Source organism: Carassius gibelio, chromosome B5, assembly GCF_023724105.1.
Source record: "Carassius gibelio isolate Cgi1373 ecotype wild population from Czech Republic chromosome B5, carGib1.2-hapl.c, whole genome shotgun sequence".
NCBI lineage: Eukaryota > Metazoa > Chordata > Actinopteri > Cypriniformes > Cyprinidae > Carassius > Carassius gibelio.
In genome coordinates, this window is record NC_068400.1 from 8,369,766 (window position 1) to 8,385,973 (window position 16,208).

At 35.2% G+C, this 16,208-nt stretch overlaps 1 protein-coding gene across 4 annotated transcripts in view; it reads right to left on the reverse strand.

The window, feature by feature from the left end:
• Window positions 1–16,208, reverse strand: part of LOC127957618 (kinesin-like protein KIF1C) — a gene marked incomplete at its 3' end in the record, with an annotated part of 41,371 nt that overhangs the window by 14,012 nt on the left and 11,151 nt on the right. For all 4 annotated transcript variants that reach the window (XM_052556240.1, XM_052556241.1, XM_052556239.1 and 1 more), the window contains 11 exon segments: window positions 842–990; window positions 1,078–1,156; window positions 2,423–2,501; window positions 2,683–2,748; window positions 4,540–4,617; window positions 4,730–4,841; window positions 5,396–5,574; window positions 5,746–5,811; window positions 6,193–6,372; window positions 6,856–6,932; window positions 12,099–12,232. In XM_052556240.1, coding sequence (XP_052412200.1) covers window positions 842–990; window positions 1,078–1,156; window positions 2,423–2,501; window positions 2,683–2,748; window positions 4,540–4,617; window positions 4,730–4,841; window positions 5,396–5,574; window positions 5,746–5,811; window positions 6,193–6,372; window positions 6,856–6,932; window positions 12,099–12,204 — 1,171 coding nt within the window.

Sequence of the window (16,208 nt, forward strand, 5' to 3'; positions counted from 1 at the left end):
TTAGGCTTATTTTACACACAAAGATTAGTTTTTTTTGTGAATGTAGAAAAATAAAGGCAAACAGTTTACAATTCTGATTATCTTTATGACTAAAATGAGTAATTGCTTTCACTGTTAGAAGGAAAAACTCAAGTGATTGTGCAGCGCTGCATGCATGCACACAGTTAAACTTTGCTACCGCAGCCTGTTCATTATCATAATAAAATTCAGTCAGTCAAACATTTGGAAAAAAACACTGCATAGTTTAAATCACTGTTTTATTACCCCCATAATCTTATGCAAAACATATTGGATACTGGAAAGTGAAGTACATAAATAATAATTTGGCATTCAAATACATAATGAATACAGAAAATTTTTAATTTGTGTCAACTGAGAGACACGCTGGTTTCGGTTTCATTTTAGCCTAAATTAATTTGTTTTGGCTTTTCGTTTATATTGCTATTGCTTCTGAAAGGCCTGTTTTTAATTCTTATTATTTTCTAAATACTGTTAATTGAAATAATTTGTTGTGGAGTGAGGGGAACTAAAATAGCCTAGCTATTAGGGCTGGGTGATAAATTGATTTTATCGATTAACTGAAATGTGTGGTTTACATCGATTTTCTTTTAAACATCTGCCGAAGCCCAACTCAGGGCTCCTATAGTTCCGAATGGGCTCAACCCTTCCCCGCGCCGAGCAGAGTATGTGAGCGGAGCGGATTACTGAAAATGAATGTCTATTAGAAAATTTCAAAGGCTCTAAAAATGGGTTTAAGACCTTTATTTTATTTTATTTTTTTGGGTTAATGAGACCTAACTGTTAATGTTAGGAGGGTTTGCATGTGTATCTGTATATTTACCTGAGGCAGTGATGAGGTTGCTGAGTCCCTGAGACAGGAGGAGCTCTTTGAGTCTGTTGACCTCCTCTTTCAGCTCCCTGACGAGACGTGCGTTTGGATCCTCATTAATGACAGCATTACACTTTATCTGCTTAGCTCTGTCTGCATACCTACAGCAGGACACATGCCGGTTATACAGTGCATATAGGACAAAGAATTGTAGAAAAGAACAATGGTTCGCTCGTGTGTGTTTTTACCTGAGAGTACTGAGTGTTTCTTCATAATTAATATCTGCTGGGCTCAGAGCAGCGATCATGGCCGTGCGAGAGTTTCCACCTTTAAACACAAACACTGATTTAAAATCTGTGTGGAGCAGTAACAACAGCTGAATTAAAGATTTGTTTGCATCTTTTAAGTTACCGTATATTTCGGACTATAAGTCGCACCTGAGTATAAGTCGCATCAGTCCAAAAATACGTCATGATGAGGAAAAAACAAGTCGCATTGGACTATAAGTCGCATTTATTTAGACCCAAGAACAAAGAGAAAGCATTACCGTCTACAGCCGCCCTCTCGGTACGGTTTTCTATTGGTTCATTTCTCTTGGTTCATTTCAAATAAATTTTGATAAACCAAACTATGAAAAAAAGTGTGACTTATAGTCCGGAAAATACGGTAAATGAAGTAAGTATCTTATACTCACAAAGGCTGCATTTATGAAGATTTTTATTATTTATGATAACACGTAACAACTTTTAAAAAATTATTATTAAAATGAATTTATTCCTGTGATCAAGGCTGAATTTTCAGTGTCGTTACACCAGTCTTCAGTGTCACGTGACACTTAGGTTGCTTGGACTTTCAAATGGAAGGACAAAAATCTTTCAGGTTACACTGAATTTATCTTCATTTATTTCAAAGATAAAAAAAAGACTTATGGGTTTAAAATGACATGAGGGTGAGTGTAAATGAAGATAATATTAATTTAAAATTACATTTTTTTTTTTTAAATGTGAATTTCCTTGACACTGATTTTTTTTAAATATTTTTATTATGTTTTTTTTTTTTTTATCTAAAACTTTCAGAATACACACAGCTGATATCTGCACCTTTGTATGTTACTGGAACCCCACATGAAAAATATGCATCACAAAATGTACTCATTTCATTTTAGATTTTTTTTCTGTTACCGTTCAATCTTATGTTGCTTGGTTGTGTTTGTTAGAAAGCAAGAGTGTCTCCATCTCCAGATGTACTGTCGAAACACAATTTCTCCCTCTTGGGATGATAGAAGAGTTACTTAAATGACTAGTTGTGGATCAAAGAAACTTCTTGTTGACTGGTTTTGGGTATCAGACCGAACTGGTTTTAGATACTAGACAAAACAGATCCTCTAAAGGGACATTCCTGACGCGTTGACAGAATCGAACAACACGTGACACAAAAAGCATCTTATTGGTCAATGAATTTATTTCAGTGAAAAAAGTCTCTCTAAATGAAAAATGCTCTCTTGTCAGACTAATTTTCCTCCCTGTGGTGAGCAGATGTGTTGGAATGTATGGTTTCAAGTCTGTGAATAGGCCTTTCGACAGCAAGACATACCTAGATTTTCTCTCAATAGCCATGTGAGGACAGAATCCCTGTAGGGAATGAAATCAGAGCGTCTCTTCTTTGAGCCATGCTGTGGAGGGGAAACAAATTGTTACTCTTCACAAAGAACTCGACATTTGAGACAAAACACTACAGGACAATGAAGAGACAAAAGACACAGTTGAGAAATGAGGTGAAGAAATGAACTGAAGCAGCAGTAAGAAACAAAGGAGAGTCCGAAAAACTACAGAAAACTAAATAAAAGTTCTCACCATGTCTGCCAATGCGGAGATGACTTTACCCAGTGTTGTCAGAGACTTATTAATATTGGCTCCCTCCTAAAAAATTAAAATAAAAAATGAAAATTAGCCCATAAATTACTCACCCTCAAGGCATCCTAGGTATATGTGACAAGGGATATGCCGGTATCAAATTTTCCTGTTGCGGTTAATTGATAATGCTTTTATCACGGTATATGGTATTATCACGGTATTGAAATTTAGTTTTAAAAAAAGTGGTCATAATACTGTATAGCAAGTTAAATAACTTTTTTTCTTATAAAAAAATAACTAAACATTTAATACAATGAAGTAATACAGAAAAATATATAAAAAAGTTAAATGTTATAGACATTAAAGTGTAAAAGAACTATAAAAACCAATAGGTATCACGTTACAATAAGACCTCATTAGTTAACCTTAGTTAATGCATTAACATTCAAGGCAAGGCAAGTTTATTTATATAGCACATTTCGTACACAATGGTAATTCAAAATAAAAGTAAAAAAAGTAATTAAGAAAACTAATCATACAAATAAAACAAGCAATTTAAGAACTTGAAAATGAAATCATATAAAAATTTACTTAAAATGAATCTAAGAGTTTAAAAATAGAAAATGATTTTACATAAAATATAGTGTAATCATTTCGGACATCGCATAGTGCTCATTCAATAAATGCACAGCTAAACAATGAGCAATAGCTACATTTACTATAGAAGTTATTAATCTTTGTAAAAAAAATAGTCAAAAAAAAGTCTTAGTTCATGTTAGCTCATTAAATAACACAGCTGCAACTTTCAATTTTAACATTGTGTTGTTAAATATTGGAATACCTAAGATTAATGAATGTTCAGAATATTTTTTTCATTGGCAGTTAATGTTAACTAATGAAGCCATAAATGTAAAGTGTGAATGAACAATAAAAGATAAAAACACTTTAAAACAATATCTAGGGCATTTGTAGTCCAGATTAAAAAAAAAAAGTTTGAAGATAAATAGCCTATTAAGTGTAAATATTTCAGTAGTTGGCTCTGTAATAAACACCATAGGGAAAACACAAATCTGAATGGTTATTTAAGATTATTTAAATATGGTTTAGAAAGTAACAGCTGCCATTTTTAGTGTGTTTAAAGGGTAAGGGCTGCCTTTTAGCGCCATCTGCTGTCAGAGAGTGAATGTGTTTTCATTCAGCATGTCTCACGTGTTCCTCCATGTGCTTGTCATACGAGCTTGTTCACATCATTGCTCTTTCAAGCAGCATACAGCGATGTTGTGCATTTTAAGCAGCTGATGGGAATACTATTCTTAAAATGCATTCCAAATTCTGAATCATTTGTAATGTATACTTATTCACAGTATTTAGAAGTCCCCAAGATAACAATATCGTGCATATTAATCACCGCAATATATCGCATTACCGAATACCGACACAAGTCTAAATGTGACTTTCTTCTTTCAGATACGTAGACCTTCGTATTGTAACCTTATCAAAAAACGTAATAAAATATGAAAATATATATTCAAAATATTTAATAAAGGCTATATGGAATTGCACGCAACATACATGGATTTTTTTATTTTGTTTTCAATGACCCGCCCCACCCTAGGATTACCCGCGGGGTATGAGACGACCCATACATCACTAATGTGGGGTAAGCAGATAAACATCACATTTTCATTTTTGGGTGAACTATCCCTTTAAGTGTGCATTTCCTGTTTGAAAAACAGCAGCATGAACATCCTTCAGAAAAATGGTTTCACAACAATTATGAGGGCGTTTAAATGATGACAGTATTTTGTTTTTGTGTAAAATATTCCTTTCATTCAGAACTAATGACATCTGACAGACCTTCAACCTCATGCCTTTGGCTCCAGATGAGTCTGCTCTCTCACTTCCTGCCAGATCAACCAGGCTGATCTTGCTCACCTGAACCAAAGACAAGAAAACAGACTCAGTAAAAAAAAAAAAAAAAAACGCAAAAAAAAAAAAAAAATATATATATATATATATATATAGTTTTCGAATGTCCGCCACACACCTTCTCAGTGTCCAGGCTGGTCATGTTATCATGTCGACGCTGTGTGAAGAGGATGGTGAAGACAGCATGCGAGCGACTGCTGGTCTCATTCATATTAGTAGCAGCAACCGTCCTTAAAGTTATAGAGAACACACAAAAAACAAATAAATGTTGTCAAATACTTCATAAAGAATGCACATTACACAACTAAACACTGTCATGCATACTTTAACAAGAACAGAAGTTCAAAATCATCCATCTATGGACTTTAAAATGCATCCAAGTGCAAATAAAGTCAATTGCCGTCTTACTGGAGCAAGTGTTTAAAGAGAATCTCACTAAGCTAGTTAGTTAGTCAATAACCTGTCAACATGATTATAGGTCAAAATTAACAGATCCACTTGGTTATTTCAAAGTTTTTGCCTTAGCTAGTGTTTTATTTCTTTCCTTTTCTTCATTATCTGTGCTGCGTTTTATATTTTTATCTGGACTTTTATTACATGTATATTTTTAAACTGTTCTGTACACAATGAGTAGCACTTATTTAAATCTTTGTTTTGATTCATTTGTTTCTTCCACTGTTCAAAACATATATGCATGTATATAATCTGATTAATTGCTCATTTGTTTAACAGACAAACAGTATTTTAACTTGAACCATAGTCCTGTTTGTGTGTATAATAATACCTGGCTTTGTTGCCAGTGTCCATGAGATCTGCAATATCACTGTAGTTGGTAACCGCCATTTTGGAGAGGTCTTCTACATAAGGGCCCATTATAGGGTGCTCTCTGACCCTCAAGGCCCCTCTGCTTTTTGGGTTCAACAAGTCCCGAACTCGCTCACAGTAAATCTCCATATATGAAACCTAAAGAAACAAACAAAAAATTATATCCAGAAATTGTTTATTTGCCGTTTAATGTGAACTCACATGCTTTATGAGGCCATGCATTAATGAAATCCCAAAACAATTCTGACAGTTATTTTAACACTGTATGTAAATGGACACACACAATGACTCAGATGCACACAAACATACCTCTACAGAGAAGGACAGGTCAGGGTCAGTGTTGTCTGCCGTCTGTCTGAACAAATCCTCACACATCTATGGGGAAAAACATTAAATGATGCACAATGAGAGAGATGTATGAGTGATCACTAAGGGAGTTCAATTTCAACACAAGTACAGAATTTGTTTTAAATATTTAAAATTATTTTAGTACCTTTGAAGAATTACGCATTACTCCTTCATAAATGGACCTGACTATGTTTTTTGTTAAACCAAGGATGCTTCCATTAAATACAAATCTTTTGTCTCAATTATCAACTGAATTTTGACTCCAATCAATATTTAATTTACAGTGCGGCAAAACCTTGGTGTCTGAAACCTACAGTATTTTAGCACAATTAATAGTATCTCAATGGAGAACAGAAAAAAAATACATGTTACTGGAAGCTTTCGTTCATGTCGTCTGCACAAACGTACTTGTGGCATGATGCCTTGCTGACCAGGATCCTGTTTTCCCATCATTGTGTATGACTTCCCTGCTCCAGTCTGCCCATAAGCAAAAATACACACATTATAGCCCTCGAAAGCATGAAGCAGCATCTCTTCGCCGATGTCCTGATACACCTTCCTCTGGGATGCAAAGGATGGGTCTTCCTCCTGCAAATACACATTGAAAAATAGTCTGAGGGTGTTTTCTGTATTCAGAGGAATATCTGAATAAGATTGGTGTTATTATTGGTAAATGGCAACAAATTTACACCTTGATTATATTCTGTTGCATACTCTTTGCAGTTGCATACAAAACATCTAAAAGTTACTGTTTTTTGTGCCAGAGTCAGCTTCGTCATACTCACTGGCAGCACAAGACAAATGCATTGTGGCATTACTTTCAATAAAGTTTTTGATAAATTAAGGACTTTAAATACCTCATGGTACATGAATATCTGTTGTAGTATACCTTTCTGTAAAGCTGATTTAAAAGCGGTATACAAATATTTGTAATTATTGACAGGTTCATACATTTGAAAATGTTGCAGCAGCTTCGTCCTCTCACACTCTCTCCCGAACTATTTATATTGGAAATTGAGACAAAGCTATTTTTTTGGGGAGGATGTGATGTATTCAGTGAAAGAAACTTACTGAGCTGTGCGACCAGTATGAATAGTCAAAAGTGAAGTTCTTGGGTGCTTCCTTGGGTTGTTTAGGATTAATAATACCTGTAAAACAGACAAAATCCAGCAACTTAACTTCACACACACTATTGGTCACAGTCATTTTAATTCAACAAGTAAATAGATTAAATGTATCCCTTATAATAACATCACAATCATTTTAATAAGAAAATGGGGGGGGGTATACTATACTAAAATATACTTCACTCTCTGAAATATTATGTAGATGTAAAATAACTAAAGAGACACGAGCGCATGAAAAGGGACAACAGTAAAGTTCCTGCAACCCTTATAGCCATGACTACAGTATATTCACAATAAAGCACAGTCTTGAATGCCTTATTATATAAATCCTATAATAAATTTGGATTTTCAGGTGTTTATATGCTAGAAAGAACTATAAATATTGTCCAAATATTTACCATATTGTCAAATGGTAAATCATTATAGACTAAACAGTATGACTTCCACTAAAGTTGCATTGAAACAATTTAAATTGCGAAAAGTGCATAGCAAAATAAATGTACAGGCTGTTTTTAGCATCCATACTTTCAAAAGAAATGTGCATCGAATTATACAAACTAATTATACAGGTCTCCTGAACAGACTATTTAACTAATGGTTCAACCCACAGACCAAGTCCATTTATAAGTTTTTTTTTGCACATCCTTAATATGCATGCTGCACAGGGATGCAGGTGTCTCATATTGAAATTTATCATGTCTGGAATGTTGCAGTGACCAATCAGCATCCAAGAACAGAAATACATGTATTATATATTACTAGTAAGCGGTCACTGCTTCTTAAAAGTGAGTAAAATTTTCAATGAGCAATGGAAATTGTTCTTAGGACATAGTATTTCCCAAGTAATGTCAACACAGTCCTGTCTAGCCATCACAATGAGCTTGGAAACATCCCAGCTCGGCAAATACTGCAGGGCCACAGCACTTCGCCTCCATTCACATTTCTTTCAGTAGTTTCAGAACAACCTTTGACACAATATGCCTGCCAAACCCTGCCCACAATGAAAACACAGTGATGTTCTTCGTCAGTACTTCTGTTTTTTTTCCAGTGCAAATATATAAAGATTCTTAAATCATGATACATTTACTTGAGAAGCAATATAACTTGAGAAGAACTCATGTTTTAAGAGAAATTGATCTAAATGAATTGAGCATTTGAGTATGACTTAAACAAGCAAATATCAGACAACAGACTCAAAAAAAAAATTCAAAAAGGTTTTTATGAATTTAAGGGTGCTTTCTCACTAGCACTTTTGGTGCACACCTGGGTTCAACTGACATCAAAGTTTGCTTTGGATAATGCAAACTCGGATGCACACCCGCAAACCGTAACCAGAGTCCGTTTTAAGGGATAGTTCACCCCAAAATGAAAATTCTGCCATTAATTACTCACCCTCATGTCAATCCAAACCTGTTAGACCTCAGTTCATCTTCGGAACACAAATTAAGATATTTTTGATGAAATCCGAGAGCTCTCAGACCTTGAATAGAAAATATATCTGAAATGTTCCCAGGTCCAGGAATGTAGCAAGGACATCGGTAAAATCGTCCATGTAACATCAAGGGTTCAACTATAATTTTACGAAGCTACGAGAATCCTTTTTGTGACAAAAATCTACAATTTTATTAAACAATTCTTCTCCTCTTCATCCCGTCTGCAGCGGCATGTCACCATTGTTGAGAGTATCATGAGAAGGAGAAGAATTGTTGAATCACTATTTTAGTTTTCTTTGTGCACAAAAATATTCTCGTAGTGTTGTAAAATTACAGTTGAATCCCTGATTGTATATACATATACAGGGTGTGAGAGCTCTAAGTTTTAATAAAAAATATCTTAATTTCTGTTCCAAAGATTGCAGTTAATGATGTATTTAATAAAAATGTGTGTGTGTTTCACTCCCTTTCCTGACGCACTGCAGAGAGCTGTAAATCTCATTCCTGCTGCCTTTTGTGTTTGTTAGACTACAGAACATTCATAAGACAGATGTAAGTGCTGTAATGTACTGAAGCTTTAGAAAAAAAAAACGGTTCAAATACATAAATATAAAAGAGCATTTTACCTTTTCCTGTGCTGTCGTTACTAAGCAATGGGCTAAACAGTTACTGGCTTGATGACTCGAATGAACCATGGTACTGAGCCAAATACAATAATTATGAATGCAGTCTAGTTGGGGCGGGGTGGGGCCAATCCAACCCTGGTTCAGACAAGGCAAATTAACCAAGTGTGAACGCACCTCTGTTCCATTTTAAGACCTTTTGAAGACCCTTAATTTGTGGAAGGGCAAATTAGGATTTTATAAGAAAGAAATCCTTAAAGTATGTTTCGGCATTTCTATTTGCTCCCAAAAATTAAAAATAAAATTCTATATAATGGTTTTCAAAATTAATCAAAAACGGATAATACTGATATTGCTTCTACGATGTAATACAATATTAACTTATTGTTTATTGACCTGGTGTATAAAATAGCAATTTGCACTTGTTCAAACATTGGGGGGGGGGGGGGCAGTCTTGCTCATGCGATACTGCTAAACTATTAAGATATAATATAAGACAAAACCCCATACATGAGCACTGAATCTTAAATTTCAGAAGCATATAACCACATTTTAAAAGTCTCAAGATGCATCATGCAGTCAGACAGTTGTTTCCGCATCATGTTCAACAGCAACTGCATGCAATGTACAGTAAGATGAAGTACAGGTCGGGACAGGGTGCATGCGTTAAATGGGTTAATCATTTTAACATGTTTAACATAATTATTTGCACCAAATGAAAATGCTAAATCACAGCCCATAGATAGATAGATATATAGATAGATGGCAGTGAGAAGAGCATGGCTGTTTCTATCACACATATACATGCAATAGTGACACAGTTGTGGTTATAAAAAAACAAAACAAAAAGAAAAAAATTACAACCCATTCCAATTCATGAGAATCAAAATCATAATTCATTGATGAATAATCATTTTCTCACACCATTATTTTGAAAGCACTGCATGTTCTGATTGGCTGTGATTAAGCTTTTTTTTAGTAAGAAAGGATATAGACCTTTATGTTAAAGTTTATAAAGGGAGCAAAACTGTTAATTCAGTTTGGTGTAATTGATTTTAGATATATTTGGTTTAAAAGTAATACTCCAGTGAGTAGGGTCATTAAAACGAAGCCAAAGAGTGGAGAAGGCCCCAGCAGAATAAAGCACTGCTGGGTAACAATGAGCACTGCTACCTTGAGCTCAAACAGCTCAGTGTTTGTGTTGGAGGGGGGTCAAAGCAAACAGACTGCCAGCCCGGCAGATTCTTTAGATATAGAGCGTGTGAGTGAGAGAGAGAGAGAGAGAGAGAGAGAGAGAGAGTGAGTGTGTGTGTGTGTGAGAGAGAGATAGTGAGAGAGAGAGAGAAGGGCGAGGCAAAAACAGTGGCGGAGCTGCAGTTTGCAGTTGAAGAGAGAGTGGGGTGGAAATGCTTCATAGAGGAAGACGAGAATGTGAGGTCTGGCAGCCAGTACTGCAAACAACAGGATTTTACAGTGGTTTAGGACTGTGGTTCCAAACTCTCAGAAATTCCCCCTTTCAACGTGTGGGTGGGGACAAGTATTTTTGGATACTACCATGGAAAAGTTTAATGAGGAGTAACTACTAAAAATGTGGAACGAGTTTTAAAAGGGACATATCATGAGAACTCCATTTCTCCAGGATCTTTAGATATTAGGAGTTGATTGTACAAATTAAATCATGCTCGACTAGCATGCAATGGAGCGTGGCATAGATTTAAATAACGTAGAAGGTGTTGAAAAGTGCTACAAATACTATACTCATTGAATAAATGTGAGTGCTAAAATTAGAAACAGCACTATTTTATGTTCTACAGGCTGTGCCTTCTGATCAGACTGCAATCAAAAGTATCATGCATTTATGCTGATAGACTGCTTTTGATTTACTTATGATAATGTTTACTTTATGATGTTTGCATTCTGAGGTTGTAAATGGTTGTCAGAGTCCATCATTTATCTCCCTCAAATTTTTCAATGAGCAGGATATATTTTTCAAAATTAGTCCCACTGTATTTCAGGTTTGTTTATAATTGGTGCTCGTCAAAGATTAATTGTGATTGATCACATCCAAAATAAATGTTTTTGTGTACATAATGTGTGTGTACAGTGTATATTTATTATGTGTATATATAAATACACATACAGTATATATTTAGAAAATATTTACATGTATATAATTATATTAATATATATATAAACATATTTTTTGCAAATATATGCATGCATGTGTGTGTATTTATATATACATACAAAACATACACAGTTTACACACATTATGTACATAAAATATTTTATTTTGGATGTAATTAATTCATTTGATTCATTATGCATAAAGCATTTAATTACATTTTTGTTTTATTATTGACTGTATCTAGCATTTTAATTTACCATAAACCTTGGTAGCCTCTGCCTAGGCCATCACAGGAAGGAAAGACTAGGAAATCATTATTACTGAATATGTATTATTTAGTCTAGAGATTTTACTTTTAAAATGTATAGGCCTACTTTAAACTGTGTGTGCACATGTGTACATATACACAGTTTAAAGTAGGACTATAAATATTTACATAATTATTATACACAGTTTGAAGCATTCATTTACATATCATCAAACATACAAATCATTTTGCTTGTAAATGTCTGCTGGTATCCCTTTAATAATAATTAAAAAAAAATACATTATTTGATACATTTCCACTCCACCCTTAATTTTGTCTTAATGTGTTCCTAAATATTTTAACGCAGGAGCACATGTGCCAAGCTCTGTGGAAAGGGCAGGTAATAGGAAATTCTGTGAATAATGACTGTACAAATCCTGTGGAAATATGATAATTTGGCAGACTTGTCGTAACAAAGTTTGCGCAGTTCTACTTATGGAGCAAAAAGATCATTTCAAAGAGGCTGATGCATGTTTACTTTAGAGTTACCAAAACTCTGTATAACTTTGACTCCAAACTTCAACCATCTCCACAGACTACAGAGAAATGTCTGGAATTCATCTGTTCACATAAAAGGAATGTTCTTTCTGAAAACAAAGATAAGGCAGTGTATCTACACACAGCGTAGACAGAAAAAAGAAGATATAAAATTAAAGAAAACATCACTGTGTGTGTGTGTGTGTGTGTCGCACTCACATGTGCTCTTGTCCTGCATCTGAATCACACACTTAGCTCCTCGGTTTATCTCTCGGCTGTTGAAAGGCCGCACACGCACCGCCACCTTCACAGAGGAAGACGCCATGATGACTACTGGTTAACCTACTCAGCACCTGAAAGACAAGTGAAACAATGTCCAAAATTTAAACCGTATTCATGAATGTCTCATGCTGAGTAATAGCAGACTAGAGACTGCGCTCCAGACTAACCCCACATCACATCATGACATGCTCCATTATTGAAATAAAAATAGAAAAAATATTATCGAGCTCATTTTTATCGTGCGATTAATTGATTTATCGACTATCGCGACAGCCCTAACTACAAGTTTGAAAACAATGCTGCAATTGTTATAATCAGGGAATATAATTAAACTTACCATCATGAAATGTGTCTACACTGGCGATAATGCCAAAACGAAAGAGAAACATCAGGAAAATAGGCATATTTTATTCAAGAAGACAATATTATATGACATCAACATGCATTTATAATTCTTACAATCACAGCCTGAATGTCCAACTTCACCAAGATGAACTTAAAATTGGGTTCTAATATTATTCCTAAACAAAATTCATTTCAAACACACATTTGATAAGAATAAAGTAAATTGGAACACCAAAATAACAGCAAAGCTAATATTTTCTGTTAATTTAAGCACAAACTAAGAAAAGTAAAACCACACTTTGTTGCAAGAATTAAGAGCAAACTGAACAAGGTGTGTGGTTTAAGGTGTATGTCGGCAATGTTGTCTCGGTGGCGGCAGGAGGTGTTGGGGGTGGGGCTTAGGTAGACGATATTATCAGATATTGTGTTATGGGGAAGTCGTGGCCTAAGTGAATGTATAGCGCTCTCTCCACCCTCAATACCTCGATTATGGTGCCCTTGAAGCAAGGCACCGAACCCCCAACTGCTCCCTGGGCGCCGCAGCATATATTTCTGCCCACTGCTCCGGGTGTGTGTTCATGGTGTGTGTGTGCACTTTGGATGGGTTAAATGCAGATCACGAATTCTGAGTATGGGTCACCATACTTGGCTGTATGTCATGTCATTTTTTACTTTTTTTTTTTTTTTTTTTAAGGCGATTATAGATAATATATTTTTGACATATCACCCAGCCCTAGATTGATTTCATCCATCAATGTGAAATTATTTAATACTCTGTCAATTAGGCCTATAGCCGTATGGTAAAATGTATATTTTTATTTGTGTAACAGAATGCACTGCTTTAGTGCATCTTGACCTCATTGAGCATCCTTCTGGCACGTCACTTTTCTACCGCTGAACGAAAAACAAACATTTAAGGAAAAAAAACTAAAAGGAGCCATTTTCTAATTTTTCTACTTTAAAAAAAAAAAGAAAATGAATGAACAAATGTTGTTTAGGCCTACACAAACCTTCCTACACTATGGATTAAAGGGTTAAAGCATTGCTGGTTGGCATGATTAGCTCATGCTGTTAGATGATGTAACTATCTGGCTACAAAATGCATTTATTTCCACCAAAGGCCATTCAAACGTAGCCAAGTATTCAGACTAAATACATAAGTCAATCTTAAAGTTTGAAATGTTTTTGTTTTGTTTTTGGCCTGGAAAAAAAGGATAGTCACTAGTAGTGAAAGCTTGGCAGCGTATGAATTCTTGTCAAGTCTTTTTCCGCCGCTGAATAGTCACACAAAGGCATGACACATTTATACAGCTTTACTTTTATACAGTATAAAATGTTTCTCATTATAAGAGTTTTGTTACTGTCAACTAACACTAAAATTATTAAAAGCCATTTTAGTAACTGAAATAGAAATAACTCAAATAAAATGTTCGTTAAAGGGTTAGTTTACCCACCCCCAAAATGAAAATGCTGTCATTAATTACTCACCCTCATGTCATTCCAAACCCGAAAGACCTTCGTTCATCTTCAGAACTCAATTTAAGATATTTTTGTTTGAATCTGAGAGCTCTCTGACCCTCTGTACACAGCAGTACAACTACAATGTTCTCAGGTCTGGGTTTGGAACGACCTGAGGGTGAGTAATTCAATTACAGAATTTAAATTTTTGAGTGAATTAAGTCCCTGTCCACACGGAGACGCGTTTCTGTGAATACGCACAAATTTTTTAACGGATAGGCGTTTCGTCCACACGGATCCGCCGTTTTCATAAGGTGAAACCGCTATTTTTTTAAATCGGGTCCCAGAGTGGATAAATTCGAAAACGCCGTCTTTGCGTTTTCGTCTGGACGGCTAATCCGTATATTTCCTGAAACGATGACGTCTCCCCCCTAGTCACCTAGACACCTCTACGTCACGTAACAGCAACAAAAACCATGAACAAACACTGAACGATTGTCTTTTTATTAACTAACATTAACACTGATTAATAAATGTATTGTTCCATGTTTGTTTGTGTACCACGCGCAAGGTTTATGAGCATAGTCCAAGTCTTCTTCTCTGTTTTTAGTGTATCTCTGTGGCAGAATTACAGCGCCACATACTGGTCTGGCATGTATACTACATCATTATGCGGTTTCGTGTGGACGCGGATATTTCTTGAGACGAGGGTAAGCTCCGTCTCCGTGTGTACGGGGCCTAAAGAACTAAAATCAATAAAACTGGAAAAATTCAAGCATTTAATAATGATGATTAAAAAAAATTACAATTAAAACGAGAACTTAAAATATTCAAATAAAAGCTTTAAACACATTGACAAATACTATAATAGTAATTAAAAAAAAAATTTAGTTGTTCCGTTTAATACATAGTCATCTCTTCATAATTTTTTGATCGAATATGCCAATATGTGAGTGGAATTAAAAGTGCGATTATTTAAAATATTAAAGTCTTTAAACTGTCTATTTTTATCATCATCACAGAATGGAAACCCTCTGCATTCTCACATTATTTCCCGATTTCCCTGCATGCCATATGTCTTTACTCATTCCAGACCAGTTTACAACAAGGTGTCTTCTGCGTGTGGATGAGAGTCTGGCCAGCAGCCAATGAGCCATGTACACTTGTCAGCCCAACAGAAATCTCTAAGATGCACACGATGGGAACTACCTCAGGACAATATAATCACTTAAACTACAACAAAAACATGGAACACCCACTGCTACTATAAAAGATGATAATTACTGCTGTGTGGCATTACAACAGCTACAACAAAACATATGAAACAAGCCAACAACTGAAGAAAACAATGCTTATTCTTCCAATTCCACCACATAGAGCATTCACATATGCTACTGTTATTGTACCATCACATCAGCCCAGTCAACACACTGCTAACCAGTGAAATTAGGAAATTTTATACTGCCTACAGACAGACTAATTAATACAACTGAACTCACTGTGTGTGTGTGTGTGTGTGTGAGAGAGAGATATATGCATGCATTTATTTATATAGCACTTTATATAATATCAATTATTTCAAAGCAGCTTCACAGTAATAAACAGGAAAATAGCAGATGTTGCAAAGTCCATCAGTTATGAAACAACTATAAAGAGTACAATAATGTCACTATTCAGCTCAAGTCAGTTGAAGTTTATTGTTCTCAACTGAATGGTGTCAGTATAGCCAGAAGGATAATACAGCATTTTCTGAACAATGAAATGTCTTTTAAGCCAATTATTTTGGGGTGAATTTTATGATGAGACTCTGCTATATCCGATATTTAAATAGAATTTGATATGCAATGCTCTAACAAACAAAACTGCATACAAGAACTGAAAAAATATATATAAATATAATTAAAATGTTCTCACCCCAAGGCCACTGAAGATGTAAATAAGTCTGTTACTTCATCAGAACAGACACCAAACTCATTCAACCATGTCTTTTAGAGGTCGGCCGATAGAGGACATTACCAATAACAAAGGTGAGAGCAAAAGCACAGCAGTGCATCTAGCAACGAGTGCGCATTATTGTAACACGAAAGCACATTGAAATAATGCACGAGCGCGAATCTATCCGCTCACACGCAGATTTCCTTTGCACTGTTAACAAAACCAGACGCACGTGCTCAGATCATGGACTGTATAAAGCTCAGATACACGCTGCTTTACAATGTGTCTCCTCTCACTCAACCGGTGTCC